Source organism: Rattus norvegicus, chromosome 3 (genome assembly GCF_021556685.1).
Source record: "Rattus norvegicus strain SHRSP/BbbUtx chromosome 3, alternate assembly SHRSP_T2T, whole genome shotgun sequence".
Lineage (NCBI taxonomy): Eukaryota > Metazoa > Chordata > Mammalia > Rodentia > Muridae > Rattus > Rattus norvegicus.
Window position 1 is genome coordinate 33230037 of NC_141536.1, and position 23962 is coordinate 33253998.

At 46.1% G+C, this 23962-nt stretch overlaps 1 protein-coding gene across 2 annotated transcripts in view; it reads left to right on the plus strand.

The window, feature by feature from the left end:
• The first annotated feature begins 460 nt into the window (after positions 1-460).
• Kif5c (kinesin family member 5C) overlaps positions 461-23962 on the plus strand; it is a 153655-nt gene continuing 130153 nt past the window's right edge. The window contains 1 exon segment of one of the 2 annotated variants that reach the window (NM_001107730.1): positions 461-937. In NM_001107730.1, coding sequence (NP_001101200.1) covers positions 812-937 — 126 coding nt within the window. In that variant the 5' untranslated portion in view covers positions 461-811. 2 annotated transcript variants of the gene reach the window in all.

The window sequence follows — 23962 nt, forward strand, 5'->3', positions numbered from 1 at the left end:
CATGTTGATTTGTTTTCTCACTTGGTTTTGCAGTGATAAAATCCTTGGTTTTGATCGGATATGAACTGTTATCAATTACGTATGTTCAAGCATTTCCATTATAACTGGCGTCCATGGAAAACTCATTTCCTTCTTGCTTTCCTTAGAACTCTTGCAAAAACTCTACAGCATGGGGGAACGCTCTGTGGCTGTTCAGTTGTACACTGTGTTGATAAATATTTTTTCTTTCAGGAAAAGATGTGAGTTGGTTTTTTATAGAGTTTAACTATGACTCCGATTCTGTTCTTGGTTTGTGGAAACACATCAGTCCTCACTAGCTAACTAAAGCCTTGCCCTCCTCCCACCTGCAGGTAGAGTGGCTGACTACAAGTCCCGGGATGCGCCGCGCTCACACCCAGGGCGAGGCGGATCTCTGCAGTGACGTCACCGTACCGAGGCGGGGCAGAGGGGCGGGCCTGGAGGTGCCGGAGCGAGGTGGTGCTGATGCAGGATGGCTGAGCGCGCCGGAGCCCGGGAGGTCTGAGCCGGGCTGGGATTGCTCCCTAAGCATCGCCTAGTCCGCCCGCCGCTTGGTCGCGGGCAGGTGGACCAGGGCGCAGGACCGGGCTGGAGGTCAGCAGCAGGGCGGCCCAGCTGCTCTCCTTCCCGGCGGCAGAGCTGCTGGGCGTCCGGCGCAGGCTTGCGATGACCTGCTGAGAAGCTGCGGGAGGCGGCCTAGCAGCCGGCAGCGGTTGGCTCGCGGCCTCTTTGGTGGAGCTGCCCAGCCGGACCCCCTATCCCATCCGTGTGTCCCCTCCTGCCGCGGCCCGAGATGGCGGATCCAGCCGAATGCAGCATCAAAGTGATGTGCCGGTTCCGGCCCCTCAACGAAGCTGAGATCCTCCGCGGGGACAAATTCATCCCCAAATTCAAAGGCGAGGAGACGGTGGTGATCGGGGTAAGTGGCCTTGGTGTCTTGCCCCTCCTCCGGCTTTGCACCATTGCTTGAGTGGAGATTTTCCGGACGCTACCTCGGACATCCCAGCGGGGCTGGGCTCGCGGGTGAACCGTACGAGAGCCCTTGGTTGGTGACTCCCCCCCCATGGCGGTGGTGGCGCGGGGCGGCGGGGGAGTGCGAGGTCCGCCATTGTTCGCGGGTGGGGGGCTCGGGTGGGCCTATTGTTCCCACTCTCGCCGCCGCGTGGGCAGTGTTTCTGCTTGCCAGCAAGTAGGGATGCCCAGGCCTTGGTCAAAGTGTAAGCTTTACAACTTTGCAAGATACATCCAGGCATTCCAGGGTTCGATTTGTCTCAAGACCTTAGTCAAAAAGGTAGGGAGGAAAGGTGCAAGAAAAACAAAATCTCCTGGGTTTTGCATAGGTGGTTTCACCTTGCTCCCTTGTGGAAGGTGAGAGGTGTGCTCTTGGTGTCTTTGGGAGGTCTCATGTTTCTTGCTTCCTATCACCCCAATTGTCCTGGATTTGTGCTTTCTCTGTTGGATTCTCCCCAGCCCCCCACCAGGTCCTTTCTCCCTAGTGTCTGCAGATAGCCTCATATGCCTCATTTAAGATGGAGAGAAGATTCTCCTCTGCTAAGAGAGGGAGTTCCTAAACAACCCCTCTGTGTCAAGAGCAGAAGTTACTTAAGCGAATCCAGGGTCTCCTTTTTGATCACCCTACCCCACCTTTCCTCTCACATTGCTTTCTCCTACTTAGCTCTCTCAATCTGGCTGCTGGAAAGCGGAGGGAATACTCCCTTGTAGTTCTTAAGGGACTACGAGGACCAACGGAAATAAACTAGTCTCGTCCGCTCCCCCTTTCTTAGCCTGCTCTCCCTAGAGTGTGTGGCCCATGGTGCCCTCTTTGTATTCGAGCCGCGTGGAGAGGGACTGAGTTAATGCGAGCCTTTAGGTCCCCACTGATACGTTCCTGGCATCCCGCTCCAGGCTGCTGATGCAGCCTTCCCGTCTCCAGCATTGATTAAGTGATGTCATCTCCATCACTGAGCATGCTCGGACTACCCCTTCCCCCCCATTCCCCCAGTGACTGTTGTATTTAGGTCAAGTGATTGACAGCTGACAGCTTTCTGAGTGTATAGCTAGAGAACACCTAGCCTTTTTCAAGCGCGTGCCCTGTGGTTCTTCACCCAGTCTGTCCCCAGCATCTTTGGCAAGGTTGTCTGCTGCAGTCACTGCCAGTCACTGCAAACGCCTTGGACTAGCAAGTGCAGGTATTTTCCACCACCGGGGATTAGAGGCCAAGCCCTGGCCTCGGGGCTTCCTCTTGTATTTCGCTTAAGAAGCCCCCACCTCCCCCTTTGCAGAATATGATCTCTTTCCTTCCTGTTTTCACGGTTATAGGAAAATGTAGAGTTCTGAATGCTCTGTGGATGGGCAGCCACTTACTCTGATATCTGACCTATGGGGAAGGAATGGGATTTCCTCCCTTTCGCTTAGGGTTAACTTGCAGAAAAGATGTGTGCTACAATTATTGATGAGGTAATTCTATACTTAATGGCATATATGGGTTAGTGATACATCCAAGGCAGCCTGGAGCTAGGGTTACAACTCCTAGCCTGAGAGGCCATCATTGTCTGATCTGCTGTTTCCTGAATGAGGTGTGGTTCAAGTGGAGTGGCAGTTGCTGGGGACTTCTAGTCCCTGTCTCTTGGCTTGTAACAATTTTTAAGCTAACAGTTGCTCAGGGCCTGAAAATGTTCTGGTGACCTTGTGTTTTGTTTTGTTTTTTGTCTTCTCTCCTGATGTTTTGAAGGGCCTGAAGTTCTTCTCATACCTACCTCTGCTTCACTCTCCATCCTCTGCCTTCTCCTCCCCCACCTTCCTCTTCTTCTACAAGGACCAATGAAGTAGAGTAATAAACCCTCTGTGCAAAGCAGAGGTTCTTAACTTTAGCACTATTACTGTGAGGATATGCTTATTTCCAGTCTAAGTGTACAAAAATAACACTAAGTTAAGGCAAGTAGACACAGACATTTTAACAGAAGTTAAGGCATCATACAGAAAAGCGTTATCAACTAGCCTGATGACTTCTCAGTGAAACAGACAATTTCAGGATCTTAGAGATTTCTCCAGTGTTAACCTTCAGACCCCAACACCCCAGGGTAAGAGTATTCCGATTTCTGATACCACACATTAGTTTTGCTTGTTTTTCTCAGCGTAAAACCCCACCGTAGGTTTTCTGTCGTGCTCCTGGCAATGGCATTTCGACATTATGCTTGTCAAATTGGTCCCGTTTGTAGTGGTGTTTCACCATAGGAATATGCCTAAATTTACTTATTTCTTAGATATTTTTGAAGAGGGTTTGGCTTTGACCTTAGGATCCTCTTGCTTGAGTACCAGTGTGAGCCACGAAGCCCAGTAAGTAGCTGTTGAGAAGATAGTTGGTCTGCATCTGTTTGGGGCTACACTGGATGGTGATGCTCTGAATCTTGTTGTTCTTGTTGTGTGCATCTTTTGATATTTGATATCATGAGTATATTGAGTGGATCACTCTGAGATAATAAGTGTTAAGATTTATGTTGGTGTGGCCCGAGGACCCTTCCCCTTTCTAATTATTAACGTAGATGCTACATAACCTGGCAGCATGTATGGTTCTTTTTTTTTTTTTTTTTTTTTTCGGAGCTGGGGACTGAACCCAGGGCCTTGCGCTTGCTAGGCAAGTGCTCTACCACTGAGCTAAATCCCCAACCCCACATGTATGGTTCTTAAACATCGTGTGGAATGTCCCCAAACTGACAGTAGCATTTGTGACTCAGTTATAGGTAGAACTGATCTCAGTGGGTACGTGATGAGGACGTCCAAAGAATGCAGAACTTAGACCTGTCCAGAAATCTCACTGTCGTCAGTCTCAACAGACAGACGTAAAGGACATTTGGTGGAGTTAGCTGTTAGTTCAGGTCAGAAATCTGCACGTCCTTAGTTTTGGAGCAGCAGAGATCGGTTTTTCCCCCTTTCAAATCCTGTTTAGTTCTTATGGAGTTGTGCATCAAGAGAGAAGGATTTTCAGGTGGAATTTCTAGGTTTCCCTTTAAGGAAATGTGCAGTCTTGGGAGAGTCTCCTCACCATCCCTTCATTCTGTTTGGAACTTCCATGCAAGTCCTTCCCCTCCGCTGTTCCTCCGCCGACTTGTTTCCATCCACAAACCCTGTCTCTTCACTTTGAACAAATGATCTTGTATTCCCGACTTCCCTGTTGCTGTGATAGAATGCCAGGACTCAAAGCTTCCCGTCAGAGTTTATTTGGGCCCTGGGTTCCAGAGGGAGAGTCCGTAACCGCAGGGGAGACACGGTAGCAGGTAGCTAGCGCAAGAAGCTGAGTGAGCTCAAACACAAACTCAGGGAGGGAGACCAAACCAGAAGTGAGAGTGAGGCTCTGACTGACTCTCAAAGCCAGTCCCCAGTGACAACTTTGTCCAGCAAGGCCACACCTCCTAAAAGTTCCATAACCTCTTCAAACAACCCCACCCACCAGAGACCAGATATTCAAATACATGAGCCCACAGGGGACATTTCTTACTCAAACCAAACCATTACAGGGAACACATGTGTTTCCTTATATTATTATTGGTTTGATTACATATCTAGTGGTATTTTTAGCTACTAGATATGTACTAGATATACTACTAGTGATATTTTACTACTAGAGATAAAGACCGTCCAGGTTTTGCTCTAGGGCCTTATTCATAGATGGTATTGCAACATTTATTGCTCTCTGTTAACCTGGAAACCTTTAATATATTTTTCATTATATCACACACACACACACACACACACACACACACACACACACACACACACACACACACACACAGTCAGAGATGTCTTCCTCAGTTGTTTTCCATTGGCAGGGTCTCTTACTGAACCTAGAGTTTGCCCATCATGCAGGACAGGCTGACCACCGAGACAAGTGCCTGCCATTACACCTGCCTGCGTATGTAGGCACTAGGGGTTTACGTTGGGTCTTAATATTTGTGTAGTAGGCCCTTTCCTGACTCAACTCTCCCTCCAGCCCCTACTTTGTTAGAGTAGCTTACCTTGCTGATTTAATTTTATAAACAGGATGTAGGAAATAGTTAAAGCAAACAAATACTGTGAGAACATTAATTCTACTTAAAGAGCTATAAAAAAATTGGAGGAAAATGCTGTGTTCAGCGTGTTGAAGATTGGGAGAGCTACTGACTCTGGTGCTGAGCCAGAGTGGGAGGGGAGGGCTCATGGCTCAAAAAGGGCCCTTTTCTTGTATCACATTAATTCTTCAGAGAAAATTACTGGATTTAGAGGATTTCTCAGAGGACACCTTCATTATCTGCTAAAGTCGTGGTGAGTCATTCATTACTGGGGGATCTGCCTCTCGGTTTCGAAGCTTCTGTACTGATGGGAGTTCTCTGGGTTGGCCAGTTTCTACTGGTTCTTCAATATGGCCATACCCACCTCAGTTTCTTCTCCTTGGGTATTTCTGTTTTCAGTCCTGAGAACGTAGGCCTTGCTACACATGGATACTTTCTCCTGAGTCAGTGTCGTCTCTGAGAGTCTCAGAGTCAGTCACTAACCCTGACATGGGTGAGGAGAGTGACCTTGGGACCTAGGATCTTGCATTTGTTTTCCACAGTTGATGGACAGAGGAAAGGTGCCTGACAGAGACTGGAGATTAAGGTGTAAAGAAATGGGACAGTACTTGGGATTTTTTTTTTCTTTTTTGGTCCATTCTATTTATTGATCCATCAAAGTAAGAATTAAACTATTCAGCACTAGACCTTAGTTAAGAGTATAATTCTAATTGAAAATAGTGTTTGATGACTCTTCCTTTAGGCTTATATTGCTTTAGTAGCAAGTTGCCGAAACTTTAGAGGCTTAGCATAACCTGGATTAATTTTGTCAGTTTACATAGGTCAGAAACCCAGTAGGTTGGCTGTTTTCCCATTTCGAGTCTCTAAGAATACAGACCTAACTGCTGCCTGTTCTTTGTCTACAGGATCCAGGCAGAAGCTGTAGTTTTGCTCACTTGAAATTGGTGGGAGAAGTCAGTGGTTTGTAGGTCCACTCCATCATGATTATTTAAGATTTTTCTTACCATGTTGTTCGATGATTAGTGTACTGGCTGGTTTTGTGTGTCAACTTGACACAAGCTGGCGTTATCACAGAGAAAAGAGCCTTCCTTGAGGAAACGCCTCCATGAGATCCAGCTGTAAGGCATTTTCTCAATTAGTGATCAAGGTGGGGAAGGCCTCTTGTTGGTGGTGCCATCCCTGGGCTGATAGTCTTGGGTTCTATAAGAGAGCAAGCTGAGCAAGCCAGGGAAGGAAGCCAGTAAGTAACATCCCTCCATGGCCTCTGCATCAGCTCCTGCCTCCAAGTTCCTGCCCTGTGAGTTCCTGTCCTGACTTCCTTTGGTGATGAACAGCAATGTGGAAGTGTAAGCTGAAGAAACCTTTCCTCCCTAACCTCCTTTTTGGTCATGATGTTTTGTTCAGGAATAGAAACCATGACTAGAGAACCAGATTAATTATTCACCCTTCTATCTGCCACTCCTTGTCTTTTCTTTCTGTAATTTTGCTTTTGCCAGGTTGTCATAAAATGTTGAATATCTTTTTGAGTTTGTTTTTTTTTTTTTCACTTAGCAACTCTTTATGGTTTACTTCTGTTGTATACATCCCTATATAAATAGGTTTATTGCTATTTTGCATAATAAATTTTTATTGTGTATATGGACACACCATAGCCGCTTATCCATTTGTCTTTCGAAGGGCATTTGGATGGTTTCCAATTGGTGTGATTATGAAGAGAGCCGCTATAGGCTTTTGCATATAGATTTTGTGTGAGCATACATTTTTGTTTCTCTTGGTTGAATGCCCAGAAGTGGGATTGCTGTATCATTTGGTAACTATATGTTTAATTCTCTAAGAAACTGCCAAAGTCTTTTTCAAAGTGGTTGGACCATTTTGCATTCCTGTCTAAAAGCGGTAACATTATAAGCCAAAGTTTTAAATAGCTTAGTCAGTCACTTTAAGTGCATGCTAAACTAGTGGTGTCTCAGTATATCAGCCCTTCGTCCCCTATGCTCTAAATTGAGAGATGTTTTTAGTTCCTGAAAATAGATTAGTAATTTTCTATAAAAACACCATGTTAGATCGGAGTGCACGAACTCAGGGGAGAAATTAGAAGCTGGCACATACCCCTCAAGGGGACTCACTGTTCCCAGGGAGGAATATAGTTGGTGCTTCATAATGAAGAGCTAATAGAGGCAGCTGGCAAGTCAGGCAGAACTGAGTACGGATACTGTGGTGGTTTGAGTAGGTTCGGCTCCCATAGACTCATGTTTGAAGGCTTGACCCACAGGGAGTGGCACCACTAGGAGGTGTGACCTTATTGGAATGGGTGTGGTCTTGTTGGAGGAAGTGTGTCACCGTGGGAGTGGCTTTGAGGTCTCCTATGCTCAAGCCATGTCCAGTGTCACATGTAGTCTCCTTCTGATGCCTGTAGATCAAAATGTAGAACTCTCAGCTTCTCGTGCCACTGTGCTTCCTATGATGGTAATGGACTAAACCTCTAAAACTGTAAGTCAGTCCCAATTAAATGTTGTCCTTTATAAGAGTTGTCTTGGTCACAGCAATAGGAACCCCAACTAAGACAGATACTCTAGATAGTGGTGGCACTTTTCCCAAGTGGCTTAACTTTTCTGGGCCTCAGTTTTCTCATATTTAAAGTAGAGAGAATTGTACAATAGGGTAATAGGCTAAAATGAACTGGTCGAGGTGAGGCACAAAGAAAATGCCCGGTATCAATTGTCTGCCAGGTTTTCTATCCCGTGCATAAGTCCCCTCCTTTCCGGAGTTAGATTTGTTCCTGCAGGTTCCTGCCATACTTTGGCTCTCCCCTGGACACTCTTCCTGCATCGTAGCATCTGCTCACCCCTTCTGCTTGAGTAGCCTCTCTTCCTGTTACTTGTGGAGGAGACCGTGTTCCATCTTGTTATAGGCTCCACTAGCTGCCTCTTTATCTGAAGCAATCAGGTCCAAGACGGCATGCGTGTGTGCGTGCGTGTGTGTGTGTGTGTGCGTGTGTGCGTGTGTGTGTGCGTGTGCGTGCGTGTGTGCGTGTGTGTGTGTGCGTGTGTGCATGCGTGTGTGTGCGTGTGTGCGTGTGTGCGTGTGTGTGTGTGCGTGTGTGCGTGTGTGTGTGTGTGCGTGTGTGCGTGTGTGTGCGTGTGTGCGTGTGTGCGTGTGTGTGCGTGTGTGCGTGCGTGCGTGCGCGTGTGCGCGTGTGCGTGCGTGTGCGCGTGTGCGTGCGTGTGTGTGTGTGCGCGTGTGTGTGTGCGTGTGCGTGTGTGCGTGCGCGTGTGCGCGTGTGCGTGCGTGTGTGTGTGCGTGTGCGTGCGTGTGTGTGTGCGTGTGCGTGCGTGTGTGCGTGTGTGTGTGCGTGTGCGTGTGTGTGTGTGCGTGTGCGTGCGTGTGTGCGTGTGTGTGTGCGTGTGTGTGTGTGTGTGTCTACCCCTGCTGCATTATAGGTTCCGTGGGCAGAGGTTGCTTGTTTGTTTATCTATGTATTTATTTATTTAGGTGATTTTGTCTGCTTTACTGTAGGTTACAGAGTCACTTTGTAACTGTATTCTGACTAAGTTGTTCTTTTTCTCCCCTTGGCAGCAAGTCCGCATCATACTGATTTCTGTGTTTCTTTAAATAATGTGGGAATCACCTTATTTAAAGGAGATATTCCTCTCCTTCTCCCTGCATTCCTACGGTCCAACTCTGCGTGTTAAGAATGTTTTCCACCCTCTGCCCCCCATTTAAAGTTTGAACACGCTTCTATTTTTCCCCATGTTCCTTGCATCATAGGGCTCACCTGTGTCTTATTAAAAAAGAAAGAAAGAAAAGAAAGAAAAAGAAAAGCAAAAAGCAAAAGCCTGCTCCAGAATGGTTTCTGTTGGGGGAAAAAAATTTCCCAGATGGGTCCAATTCTATCTTATTTCTTCCTTTTTTAAACAATTAAAAAAAATCTTATTTTTGTGGCTGAGAAAGTGCTCTCCATATCCACTTATTGCACATCAACTAACTTTCTCTTTGTAGAAATTGTTACACACATTTGTGATCATTTGTAAATATGCAGAGACTGGGAGAACAGATGAAATCCATTCTAGCGTCTCTAGCCCCTAACATCTGTGGTCAGCCTGGGAGGGATGCCCAGGTCTGCAGTTTCTTAGTGTGAAAATTGGCTGGTCTGTATTGAGTTCCGGCTTCCTCACTTGGAAGACAGCGATAGCAGCAGTTCTCTTGGGGGATGGGGGGCTCGGCGGCGGCGGTGGTGGAGGAGGATGGAGATATAGCAGAGTGTGAAGCATTCAATCTACAGACGCAGAGGCTGGTATTAAGCAAGCATTCAGAAATCATTCCCTATACAGGCCAACTAGTATAGGGACCCTATACCAGTGGGACCGACTCATCTTGGAAAACCCCAGGTCTTTCAGAGCTCCCTGGTGTCTGCAGGAGGGACGGGGATGCTTCTGTGAGTCAGCTCACCGGCTTAGCCTTTCCCCTCCCTCCAGTGGCTCTCAACCTTCCTAACACTGCAGCCCTTTAATACAGTTCCTCATGCTGTGATGACCCCCAGCTATAACACTGTGTTCATTGCCACTCGTAACTCTAATTTTGCTACCATTATGAATTGTGATGTGGACCTCTTTGTTTTCGGATGGTCTCTTGGGGCTATGACCCACAGGTTGAAAACCTCCCCTCAATCCATGTTCCAGCTGTGCTGTATCTTGGCTCAGTGACCCCGTTGTCCCCTGTCCCCTACTTCCAGTTTCTTACACCCCCCAGGCCCAGAGACTGCCCTCATAGCTTCCCTGCAATCATCTAATCCCCTTTGCTTCTGCTCCATGTGCATTTCCTCAGGTGCTCTGAGCAGTCCGCCTTGCCTGTTCCTGTCAGTAAGGAACGGTTAGCCCTTCCCTATATTTTCCCTGGCAGGCACAATACCCCTACTTTTCTCCCGTTGGGCTGAACACCCTGTGAATGCCGGGAAGACATGCTTTTTCGTTCTGTTCTCAAGACCTGGAATGATGCCAGGAACAGAGATGTTTAACGAGATGTCTGTGCAAAGACAGCCCCTCTTGCCAAGCCGAGCCTGTGTTTATTTGCTGGGGACACAATCCTGACTTCTCTGGCTTTGGAAACACATCTTTCCTGCCTTAGCTACATTCGTGGTGGTTTTGTTATCATTGCAACAATAAGAATAGCTTGTCTCTGGACTGGGTGTGGCGGTGCTCACTTGCAATCCCAGAACTGTGAGGCTGAGGCAGGAGCATCTCCAGCTTGGGCTGTATCATGAGATTCTATCACAGGAAAGAAAATATGGTTTTTAATAGTTTTTGAGGGTGCTTTTTAAAATATATGCTCATTGAAAAAATTCAGATCATGAAAATCATGAAGGCAGCAAAAATACTGACCAGGAAATACCAGTTAACATTCCCTGTGTATACCTTTCCTCCCTGTATACTTGGTTTTAAAACAGATTCTGTATATAGTGTGTTCTAGAACCCAGCTTACTAAGTGGCTTACTTCAGACACTTGCATTTTGAAGACTGCTTATGCTTTTAGTGTTTTCTAATCAATTAACTGCTTCATACTGAGGGGTTTTCTCTGTTTCCCACCTACTACAAATGGATGTTATCCGCCTCAGCCCAGCAGCCTTCTTTGTGGCTTTGCCCAGTTGTTTTGGTAAAGTCTGTTTCTAGAGTTGAGACTGCGGCATAAAGGTTAGTTCTGACTGTAGCGTATCCTCAGTCTGCAGAGGGCAGCTCGGGATGGAGAATCTTGTCCTCTGTCTTATAGTCTTGCTTCCCTGCTTGCCCTGTGGAATTGCTGCCAGTTTGTCTCATCAGGCAGTCCTGTCTGTGCTAAATTAAATTCTTACCAGAGCGTGTCTTCGTCATGCACTGTTAAGCCCTAGATCCAGAGCGCGGCACTGTCTTCAGACTTTCAGTGCGAGCCTTGGGGGTTTGTCGGAGGTCTCTCATCATTTTCAATATCCCAGAGGATGTTGCTTCTTCCAGGTGATCAAAAGCTAAATCTTTCTCTTGAGGTAGACAGAGATAGAGGCTAAGATTGTAGGAGAAATCGGATCGGGCCAGTGTCAGCCCTGGGAACTGGGGCACAGAGTAGGGATCAAATAGTCTTCTCAGAAAGGCCTTAGGAAGAAGACCTTAGTTTCTTTTTCCTTGGTCACTAGCCACTTTTTAAAAATAAAGCAGTAAAAATTCAAATGTCTATCAGAGCAATAAGACACAGGTGCACTCCCATGCGCTCCCGGACCAGGGGTAACCACCATCACCAAATAGCCAATCTTTTCCCTCTAGGCTCTCCTAACCTTTCCCATATTCTCTAAATTCCTTTAAGGTAGAAATCTCTAATTTCATGTAAGCTGATTCCCAAACTTCATTGCGTACCTCTCAAAAGTCAGGACCCTTTGATGTAACTGGAAACACCACAGTAACTAAAATACTACCAGTGAGTCCCCACTGACAAGGACCCGTTGCTTCATAAATTCTTTTGGAAAGTGCGCTTGGATTGGATTGGCAGGCACTGTTGATTCCAGTGAGGAGAGAGAAATGTTCTTGTCATGCTCACCTTGGAACAAGTGGAGGCTCTCCAGGGATCCATCCTTTGTGGAGGCAACAACATGCACCCAGCGATGAGGGCTAATCGAGGCTCCAGAGCCAGCCCTGCCAACATTATCCGCTCTAATCAAGCAAGGCTGGAGGTGCTGTTACAGGGCAGCTGAGAAAGCTTCAGGCCCTGACTTTGCCTTGCTGCTGACACTCCCCGGCTTGAAAGCTCCACGCTCTGTATCTTTGCCTTCCTGCGACACACTCCCTGGCTTGAGTCAGCTTGTGGAGTCACCAGGACAGGCAAATGCATGCCGTCTGTCTTTCAACCACGATACTCAACCTGGTTTGATCAGCGATTTGGAGAGGCTCTTTCAGGTGTGGTTGTGAGATTTTCGTCTTACCTTTTCATCCTTGGCATGAATTGGATATTGGGAAACACAGTTTCAGGGGGTGAGGGGGGTTATTCGAGAATGAAATGCACATAAGGCAAAGTAGTCCAGTAGTTTCTGTTTTCTCATTAAAAGACAAGGAAAATGGAGAAAAACATTCAGGTAATTTATGTTTTGAGACTTTGCAGAGTATGTTCTTAGGAGCCGCAGACCAATATCGTTTTAGAAGCATTTCCTCTGAAGACCTGCTTGGTTCCGTAGCCTCAGGGACCTGCTCCAGGTTCCATACCTGGCTTCCCTCCAGTTCCTTACCCTTGGCCCAGAGCTGTCTGCTTAATTCTCTGGGGAGGTTGTTCTGTAGTTTTCCTCAAAACCTGTCTGGAACCTTGCTCCTCAGAGCTTATTGATTTCCACCTGGGAACTGGGTAAAAAACTGCTGCCTCTGACATCAGAAACTTGAGAGAGTCACTGGGGGAGAGACGTTATTTCTCCTATGGCTGCCACTTACCGCAAAGAGAGGGACAGATGCCCATTTGTTCGGTGGGTGTCTTGACCTCTCTGATTTCTGATGGACTAATGTCCTCAGTCAGTTCTTTCAGTGTCTGACTTCTGTGGTAAGTAAGCTGAGGTAAACTGACCTCTGCAGGGTCTAGCTTTTTTGGGGGCTGTTTCTCTCTCCTTGTTAACTGGCAGTCAGAGCAGCGCACAAATTCCAGGCCCAGCTGAGCTGTCTCAAGTTCATGCAGGCTTGGCCATCAGGGAAGTAGGGTGGTGGGAGAGAAAAGGCCTGTTTAGTTCTCACCACCTGACCTTGAGTTTATGTCTGTGTTGGGATGGTGGGTGCAGGGGCCCTGCCTAGGACATGACACATACTGTGTGTCATGGGATTCCTGTGGGACAAACCCAATGGAAGGGCGAAGTGAAGGAGCGGCTGAATTTTAATGGGGCTTGTGGTATTTTTGGGTTGCTGTTGCTAATGCCAGCGTGATCCATTGAATTCATAGTCAAGTAAGTTCATGTTTTAATATATATGAGAGAAACATTAGCCTTAAAAGAAAAATGTGTAGCTCTTTAGAAAGTACTCAACCAAACAGTAGACCCCCTGATCTGTTTAGACGGGTAGGGAGCAGCCTCCTGCGTACTCTATCCTAGACACACAGTGGTTACTTGTTCATGCTTACTGAATTTCCATGGTAAGCAGGGCTCTTGGCAAAGGCATCCTTCAAGGTTTATTTTGTACATTTTTCTGATCTAGATATTAGATATTAAATGTCTAGATAATTGTCCAAGAACATCTGCAAAGGGGAAAACAGATAATGTCTGTCGCTTCGTAGCCCTGGTGGGGGGCAGAGAAAGGTGAGCTCTGGTGCTCTCTGTCTGCCTGTCTGTCTGGATGAATCCTGTGACTCCAGGCTCAGGTAAAAAACTGTCTCAGAAAGTAAGATGGAGACAGAGCCCCAAAGGAAGACACCCTGAGATGATCTCTGGCTTCGACACACGCAAGTGAATTTGTGCACCTGTCCCCCTACCCCAAAGTCTATATGAACCAAATCTAAAGTAGTACAAGTAGATTATGGGGAATTCGATGTTAAATACATTCATTGTCACTCAAAAAGTCCCCATTTTAAAAGAGATGCTTTGTGCATCGTAACGTGTTTTTGGAGCTTCCCTCTGAGCTGCCCAGTCCGGTGGTCACTGGTCACATATGGGCTATTGGGCAACTTGGAATGTCGTTCATCCATGTCGGGATGTTTGGTATTCTCAGGTATATACCAGACATTGAAGGCATAGTATTAAAAAAACACAACAAGGGGTTGGGGATTTAGTTCAGCGGTAGAGCTCTTGCCTAGCAAGCGCAAGGCCCTGGGTCAGTCCCCAGCTCCGAAAACAAACAAACAAACAAACAAACACACAACAAAACAACACTTCCCTCAACCAAGTCAACCAGCAAAACAAAAAAACAAACAAACAAAAAACAAACAAAAACAAAAACAACAACAACAAAAAACACACAGTGAAAGACATTATTAACATGGATAAGCTCCATTACACATGCAGGGACATTTTGGATGGAATGTGTTTGACTTCGTTTTTGCCTTATGAAGATGTGACTAATAGGAAATTTAAAATTGCACCTGGGGCTAGCATTAGTTCTTTCAAATAACATTGGCCTAGCATTTAGTTAGGTACAGTGTTCCGACTCTCCAGTCATAGGATGTAGTTCCTTCCCAGTGTATTGAGGGCCTGTTGCGTACTCAGCTCGGTTAAGCTTCATGAGCCCCGCCATCAACAGGAAGGAAAAATGAACCCTGTCAACACCTGTCCAGAGAGGTGGAAGCAGAGCCTTGCTGAGGTAGAACCCTTGGCTCTCTGCTGGGGACAGCAGGCTGAGGGACCTCTTGTCCCTCGGTCTTGAGGAATCTACTTTGCAAATGTAAATTTGGCTCCAGCTACTTTGCAGTTCTCCATAACCATTTCTACAGTTTAGTTTGTAATCACCTGTGTCCCTTCCCTTCCCATAATGCTGAGAGACTGAGGGTCACTTTTGAGAAGTCCTGGGAGCAGCAGCCTAACAGTGCCCCTCTTAAGGACAAGGTTTTTGGGTTCTGGTGACTAACGAATGAGAGCCCCAAAATGTGACTGGTTCCTATGGATTCTCGGAAATGCTACCATACTGCCTCGATTCCTGGCTCTGTGGTCAGCCCTGCAGCAGCCTGGCAGCCAGAGTTTGGCAGGAACTCCGGGCCCAGGTCCTCATGCCCGTGAAGCTGGGAGCTCCTGGTGTCACTCCCCGGGAGACTCGCTCTCAACCTCCAGTGCTTAGGCAAGAAGCACCACAGTGACTGGAATCTGCCCTGTACCCTGTGGCTGGTTGCTTGGTGTAGGAGTGGTGAGATCCTTCGTCCCGGAAATGCATTTTCTATTATCATGGTGACTTCTAATGAGGCCACTCTGCCTAGTGGGGAAAAGCACCCGTTAGGAGCTGGACTGCAGCGGGAAGCCAAGCAAACCCTTTGCCACTCTAAGGTGCCTTTTCTTTGTTTGTGCATCTGTTGGAAGAGCTTGCCTTGAAGGTGAAGAAGGCTGCCCAACTCTTTGCAGGAATCTAATTCAGTGCTGAAAATCGACTCCCCTCCCCCAGGCTCCTGGTATCTGGATCAATGCAGGCTTGATCGATCCTCTTTGTAAATGGTGGAAAACCACGAGTGCAATGCAGGCACCACAATAAAGCCACGAAAATCATCACCAATTTGCCATTTAATATTCCTATCCTCCCTTCTCCTGCTGGTTTGTTATTGTTAAAAAGTGTACAGCAATCATGAATACGTAAGTAGTCCAGCTTCCATGCGGTGTAATACCTTCAAATTGCTCCTTTTCAGTGCTTGCTTGATGTCCACTGTGATGACGTAGCAATCTGCTAACACCGTCCACTTTGACACTGAATTCCTCCTCTCGCACTTACTTTAGATTGTAGCTGCTGAGCAGCTCTGTGCATGGGGCTATTTTCACTCGTTCAGCTATTTCTACAGAATTTATTAACCAGAAGCAGATTTCCTGGGTCCAGTGCGGGGAACACATAAATCTGATCCTATTAAATACCAGCCTATTGTTTTCCACAAAGCCTCTACTAATTCCTGCAGCCTTCAGGATGTGTGACTGGCCCATCTGGCAGCAAATCCATTTCTGAAGGAAAGGAACTGAAAGGATTTGAAAGGGTGATTGGTATGGCCGTGGTCTGATGAAAATCCATAGGGATTTCCCCTTCTGTTGTTTGCTGGTGTGTGTGTGTGTGTGTGTGTGTGTGTGTGTGTGTGTGTGTGTGTATGTGTGTGTGCGTGCGCGCGCATGTGTGTGACTCCAACCTGCCAATAAAAAAGGACAGATTTGGGGCATCACTGTACTATATCCCCAGTATCCAATGGCTGACAGAACTGAGTGGAGGTGTCCATTTGTATTTACAATGACTCAAGGCTTTTCTCACAAATCCCCAGATTATTTTCTCCCATTGCACTGGATAAGCATTAGCCTGTATCCTGCAGCACCCGTGGGAGTGCTTTATTAGGTGACCTGGTGTATGCTATGCTGACCGAGGCGAGAATTCACTCTTCTGGACGATGGAGTCACACTACACCAAAGAGATTTCTCCACATCTTGAAGGTTATGTGTCATCTAGGAACCAGCACTCTAGTCCTAGAAGAGAACATTTACTAGTCCTGTCTCCAGTGGGTGCCACTGGGGAACCCTGGTGTGCAAAGGCAGCCAGATAAATAGAAGGAAGGCTTGTGAAGAGGTCCAGGCAGTGCAGAGGTAGAGAGTGTGATTGGAAGGCTGTGGTCCTTCCCTGCTGCCTGTGTTCCCTCCCTCCCTCCCTCCCTCCCTCCTTTCCCAGAATACTGCTCTCTATTCCCTGGTTTAGTCACTTAAGCCCAGAGACCCTCTCTGCATCCTTAACTATCACATTGAGCACAGTTCACGGACAGCAGTTGGCTTGTGAAAATGTTATCTAGGACTTCGGGTAAATCATTACTTTGACATTTGTTAAAGAAGATGCAAACCAAACTGCACGAAGGAGCTAAAGAGAAAAGAAGGGCCCGGTAAGCATTTTACAGAGGAGAAAAGGAAGACAATGGACCACTCCATGTCCAAAGGACAGCAAAGCTGCCAGCAGCCACCCCCAGAAGCCCCTGTGGAGGAAGCAGTTAGAGACTCAGACAGCAAGGTCTTCAAAGTGGCCTTGAGGGAATGAAATTTGTCTAGGTCAATTTGTTTTTCTGCTGTGGTTTGCGACTGGGTTAGAAATAACTTCCACAAGACATTTCTTCAATGCCGCCTCCCTTGGCCCTCAGGCTCCCAGGAAGGAGGATACAATTAATATTTGCTTTCCACAATTTGGTGGCTGATGGTATAATATAGAACATCAATTTCCCATTGGTCCCAAGTGACTTTCACCTGTCGGATGCCTTTGACTTGATGTCAAAAGGATGAGCAAATCTCATTTAATCCAAGTTGCCGAGGGGTCAAGTTGTTCTTTTTTCCTGGAGACTGTAGATCAGCGATGGTACACATGTCTCTGGGAGGTTATAGCACTGTGGCTGAGACTTGTCCAGCTTGGTATCTGGCCTATGTTGTGGCTCCTACACAATGGTAGTTTCAAACTAGGTTTGGCTTTTTCTATTACTGCTAATAACTGGAGACTGAACCCAACACTCGTTCATTTTAGATAAACGCTTTCCCACTGGGCTACCCTCCTCCCCACATTTTGAGGGAAGTAGAGCTGCTTCTCCTTCTCCTTCTCCTTCTCTTTCTCCTTCTCCTTCTCCTTCTCCTTCTCCTTCTCCTTTTCCTCCTTCTCCTTCTCCTTCTCCTTCTCCTTCTCCTTCTCCTTCTCCTCCTCCTCCTCCTCCTCCTCCTTCTCCTCCTCCTCCTCCTCCTCCTCCTCCTCCTCCTCCTCCTCCTCTTCCTCCTCCTCCTTGGCATGTGTACACATGTGATACATGTGTGCTTCCCTGTTACAGGACCCATGTGGAAATACAGCTACTCCTTAAGGAGTGTAATCCATTTCTCCACTGGTACAGATTGCTTCTAGAGTGCTCTAGAAAAGCTTGTGTGTTAAGGATTACTTCCCAGTGTGGCACTTGGGGTGTGGGGGGATGTTAGCAGCATTAAGAGGTGGGACTTAATTAGAAGATCCTAGGTCATTGGAGTGTGCCCTCAAAGAGATCTGTGCCACCTGTATTCATATTCTTTCCCTTGGCCATGTGCTACCACCACCACAAGCCCAAAAACAATGGGGCCAGTTGATGGTCTGACGCCTTTAAAGCCACGATCCAAAACAACTCTGTCTAGTAAGAGAGATAAGCAAACACAGGCACATTGGGACACACACACACACACACACACACACACACACACACACACACACACACACAGAGCGAGAGCGAGAGCGAGAGAGACAGAGAGAGAGAGAGACAGAGAAGCAACACTGACACTGAATAGTTTCACTGAAGATGAAGCAGGAATATGACAGATTTGGCAAAGTGGTTTCATTTTGCAAGTAATAAGAATTCTTTTATACTGAATACATTCATATTGTTTTGAATTGAATGTATTCAGATTCATTAAGCAAAGGGGATGATTGCTATGAAATCATTTCCTTTTCTACTAAAACCTGGAATCCACACACAAACACTCCTCTCTTGGTTTGCAACATCCTAATCTTAAAAAATTATTTTAATTTCAACTGAAGGCTGATTTCATAAAGGAAGATGAGACCAAGAAGCTCTAAATTGAACATTAATATAAATGAGCTACACTTAACATTCTATTGATAGTCCTCTATTCTGAAAGGAAAATGTCTATAATTTACCTAAATTGCCTTGAAAAGAAGGGGATAAGAAACACTCTTCTTTGGATGCCTGTTTCCCGTGTTCCCCTCATAAGCAGGCAGCAGAGCCATTCAGTAACTATTACAGTTCCATGGCTATTCTCTTCATTCCCAAGAAGTGCGGACTGATTTAATAACATACGTATAATACCCATAATAAACCAATCCAAGCTACAGAATCTGAGATTCAGAGCTAATTTTGGATCAGCTGAAGTGTTTTTTTAAAGGATGGTTGGTGGCTTGAGCTTGCTTGCTCTAGGGAACAGAGGTGAGGAAAGAGAGGGTTACAGAAACTCTCACTGGTCACATATTTTACTTTGCTTGTATTTTTAAAAAATTTTTCATTTTATCTTATTTATGGGTATGTGTGTATCCTTCTCTCTGGGTATTCACATATGCACATACACTTGTCTTCAGGTGCCCAGGAGGGACAGAAGAGGGCGTTGGTTTTCCTGGTGTGGAAGCCGCAGGTGGCTGTGAGCTATCCGATGTGTGTACCCAGAATAGAACTTGGGTCCCTGAAAGCACTCATAACCACCAAGCCCTCTCTCTAACTCTGTTTTACTCTCTTTATTTCAATTATAAAATACTCTTTAAATCATTAAACACATTCATGAGAGAAAACTTTGGAAAGTAGAAACGGCCTATTTTGCCTGATGTGGGTTAAATTGTTTCAATACCATGTTGATCAGTTCAATTCTAAAATTGAATTGGAATTGAATTAAAAGGCATATGTAACAAGGGACAGGTGGGATGGCATAGTGGGTAAGTCTTGAGTTTGCAGGATCTCTCATGTGTGTGTTTTGCTTGGTCTTGAATCTGTAAAATTCTTTTACAGATACTGTGTGCTTTCTGTATCTTATTTCAATATTTATGCCTCAAAATAGTTTCTTGTAGTTTCTGAGAAATGTGATGGTAGAAAATAAGAGAGGATTGAAACCAACTTCTGTTTAGGAAGTGTATGTATGCCAGTGCGCACAGTAAAGAAACTGCTGACATGGCCACTCCATGATACAGGAAGGTTTTTATTGTAGATAAGAAAGAAAGAGCCAGGGGGCATCTGGAAGAGTCCAGAGCACAGAGAAGAAACGAAGCAGACTGACTACGGCTATCTGTGAAAGAAGGAAGAAAAGCAGGAAAAGAGAGACTACTGCAGAAAAACTGATGGGGACACACACGTACACACGCACACATGCATGCACACATATGTGAGACTATCAGGAGTACCCAGGGACAAAGCGTATACCTTCAAATGCATAAGTACTTGTGAGGAGGCACCAAGGGAGGCTGGAGGCCTGCACAGGCTTTGACATACAACCACAGGTATAAATATGTCAGTGGGGTCCTTTGTCCCGTCTGCCAGAAGTAAGGGAAGTGACTCCTTTTAATAGATGGGAACCGGTTTCAAAAGTTCCCAAGGAATGCTGGCTTTTGTTTAACTGCCAGAAATCCTTTTCTGGTCCAGATTAAGCTGGAGGTAGACTCCATTTTGAGTCAGTGGCAGGTCTGCCCTTTTGGGGAAGGAATGGGTTACTCTTTGGACCTGACTGTATTAGTCTGTTAGTCGGTGTCTCTATCAGAACATGCAGTCAGAGTGGCTTAGACAACAGAAAGTTATTTTCTCATTGTTCTGGAAGCCAGAAGTCTAAGATCAGGGTACCAAAGTTGATTCTTTCCAAAGTTTTTGCTTTCCTGGATTAAAGAATTTCTCATGTGTCCTTGCTCCCCAGCCAGCTGTGTGTGTGTGTGTGTGTGTGTGTGTGTGTGTGTGTGTGTGAGAGAGAGAGAGAGAGAGAGAGAGAGAGAGAGAGAGAGAGAGAGATCAATCTGGTATCTCTTCTCTTTTAAGGATACAGGAAACTTATTGGATTAGGGATCCCGCATTTAGGACTTGAACATCTGAGTTTGGGGACAGATGCACCTTAGTTTCTAACACTGTATTGTCTAACAGATCAGACTCGCCCTGGAAGTTAGAGCCTATGATGGCTTCCTGCCTTTTCCTAATAATGTGGTCAAGATTCCCCAGCAGAGAGCCTGAGGTGAGCCCTCTTAGAGATTAGCTGGTGAAACCAAGACCTGTTCCTTGCCTGCCCACAGGGAGCAGTGGGGCCATGCCAGAGGCACGCCAGCCTTTCCTCATTTCCCCTCCCCGTGGAGTGGGTTTATTGGACCTCCAGGCCTGGGTATTTGGAGACACACCCCAGAAATATGGGTGCTTCTGTTGTAGTATGGTATAATAGACATAGGACGGTAGCTCTCAGACCGTTCCTGTCCAGAGCATCGTAACAGTACCTCTGCCTAGTTCATTCAAGGAGAAAAGAGAATTCCAGATAAATGCTTTGATACGGAATTGAGACTATCCTGGTACAGAAAGAGGATAATAATTCTCTTAGCATCATCCCCTTATGGAACTGTCTGGAACAAAAGACAACCACAATGAAGACGCTGAGAGTTAACGGCTGTTTAGGACCCAGCTACTGTAAAAGCATCATCTTCCAAAGGCCAGAGCGGCTGTCACTTTCCCTTTTGTTTTTAGGTACCATTATTTATTTTACTAAGAGACCCAAGAAACAATTCAGGTCACAGCTTGGCCCACAGCCTTGGAGATGAATACCTGACCTGCTGGTTTCACACAATGACACTGATAGTCTGATAGTCTCTATTGTCTGTCTCATAGACCCTTTGTGAAGAATGCTAGCTTTCTTAGGATTATTCCTAATATGAGGAAACACTGTGACCAAAAGCAGGTTGAGGAGGAGAGGTATTTGGCTTACACTGTAGTCCATCATTGAAGAAAGTCAGGGCAGGAACCTGGAGGCAGGAGCCAGTGCAGAGGTTATAGTGACTGAATAAGAATGGCCCTCATAGGCTCATGTATTTGCATGTTTCATCACCAGGGACTGGCCCTGTTTGAGAAGGATTAGGAGGTGTGGTCTTATTGGAGGAAGTGTGTTACTGTAGGTAGGCTTTGAGGTTTCAAAAGCCTATGCCAGGCCAGGTTCTTTTTTTCCCTCTTTGTCAGTGGATCAGGGTGTAGCCCTTAGCTGTTTCTCCAGCACAATGCTGCTGTGCCTGCCACCACGTTCCTTGCCATGATGATAATGGACTAAGCCTCCAAAACTAAGTAAGCCCCAGTTGATGCTTCTCTGTATAAGAGTTGCTGTGGTCCTGGTATTTCTTCACAGCAATAGAACAGTGGCTAAAATGCCATGGAGGAGTGCCACTTACTGGCCTGCTCTCCCTGGCTTGCTCAGCCTGCTTTCTTAGGATTCTTAGTTTTCTACCAGCCCAGGGTTGTTCCCTCACACGATGGGCTGGGTCCTCTCCCTTTAAGAAAATGCTCCACAGCTTTGTTTGCTTGCAGCTCAACTTTCTGGAGGAATTTTCTCAATTGAGGCTCCTCCACTAAGATAACTATTGCTTGTATCAAGTTGACATAAAATTAGCCAAGACACTGGCTATGACCTAATGAGTATGATTTGCAAACCAGCACATAATTGGTGCATTTATTGGACTGTGGGGAGGGGGTTTATAGATTCCTGTCAAGTACTAGATTTCCCATGATGCCTTTAAAGGGCCAGAGACAATCAAAACTTGTCCCTTCTCTGTCTCCCATCAGAAGGTGGACCTCCTAGCATGGAGGCTCTCAGGCGTCTGGAGTGAAAAGCTCAATAAAAAGCAGTTCTGTCCAGTCGGAAAAAAATCAGCTTGCCTGTTTACTTGAAGCAGAAAAGATGGGTTTATGTTCAAGGTCACCAAACCATCTATCAGATCAATGACTCTCAACCTTTCTAATGCTGTGACCCTTTAATACAGTTCATGTGATGACCCCAAATATAAAATCATTTCCTCTCTCTCTCTTTTCAATTAGTCATTCCATTTGTTTACATCTCAAATGATATCCTGCTTCCTGGTTTCCCCTCTACAAGCCCATAAAATCATTTTCATTGCTACTTCATAACTTTAATTTTGCTGCTGGTATACATTGCAGTGTAAATGCCTGTGTTTTCCGGTGGTCTTAGGACCCCGTGAAGGATTCATTTACCCACAAAGGGGTCACGGTCCATACGTTGAGGACCACTGTATGAGGTGTACATGGATGCAGGACTTTGACAGGGTAGCTCATGAGATACCTCTCTGTGATAGGCAGAATAATGGTCTGCAAACATGTTTCCTTCTTAATCCAGAACTGGAATATGTTATGTGCTCGTATGAGAGGAAATTAAGATTGTAGATGGAATTAAGCTGATATCCAGCTGAGTTTCAAGTAGATTATTGTGGATTCTCAAGGTGGGTCCAGCCTGAACCATTGTGAGGAAGAAACCGGGACCACCAATGCTGTGAAGATAGAAGGGGGCCTGGGCCAAGGGATGCAGGGGCTACTGAGACTGTCAAAGAGAAGGAGAAAGCATCCCTCTTGAGCCTCCAGGAAGGAAAGGTTCTGATGATACCTTGATTCTAGCTCAGTGAGACTCAGGCCAGACTATGGACCAGTATGTAAGATCTGGACTATAAGATCATAGATTTGTGGTGTTTGTGTCTGTGTAGGCTAGAGGTCAACCGTGGGTCATTTCTTAGAAGCTATCCACTTTGTTTTCTGTGATGGCATCTGTTACTGGCTCAGAACTTACCATTTAGGCAAGGCTGGCCAGTCCGTAAGCCCCGGGGATCTCCTCAGTGATGGGGTGGCACGTACATGCCCCATGATCAGTTTCTAAGGATCAAGCTTGGGTCCTCAGCTCAGATTGCTGCTTTTTTTTTTTTTTTTTTTTTGGTTCTTTTTTTCGGAGCTGGGGACCAAACCCAGGGCCTTGCGCTTCCTAGGTAAGCGCTCTACCACTGAGCTAAATCCCCAGCCCCTCAGATTGCTGCTTTGAAACTCAGGATTTGGGGTAAATTGTTAGGATGGCAATGAGAAACTCATACCGTCTGCCGCTGCTCTGTACTACATCTTTTATAAACCAAACACATGTTTATTTACTAGAAATGAAGATGAGATGAGAAAACAGTACTGTTCTAAAGAGTTCGTTTTCACCGTAAGGACCAATAGGCACCATTCAGACATCCCCTGAGCAGTGGGAGTGTCTGTGTGCACGCCTTGCTGGTGCAGTAGAGAACCATAGTAAATGTCTTCTGTGTGAGATGGTAAGAGTTCAGAATGGAAAGTTTTTAGTTTTAGAATTGAAAATTGCTGATCTATGTACCTTTGTTTTTGACCCAGAAGACGTTTAAAACTTAAAATGGAGTCACGTGACAAAGCCTCTAGAGCCCCGTATCTTACTGTCCCCTTTCATTTTATTTCTGTTGCCAGACTGCTTTGTGGTTATGTTTTCCTGCAGTCCGAGCTCTCGGGCAGACACAGGTGAAATAGTTGAGGGGATTCGTAACCACTGAAGGACAAGATCCTAGGCCTTCACTGCTTGTTGTAAGAAACAAACTGGATGGTTCATAGTCCACGCTTGCCTTTCCATAGGCTCCTTAACAGTGGGTCTGCAGAATGGCTCAAGCTATGGGGATTTCTTCCGCCAGAGTCCTGAGATGGAGTTCTCACTCTCCCACATCCTGTGCACAGTTCCTGATCTCGTGACT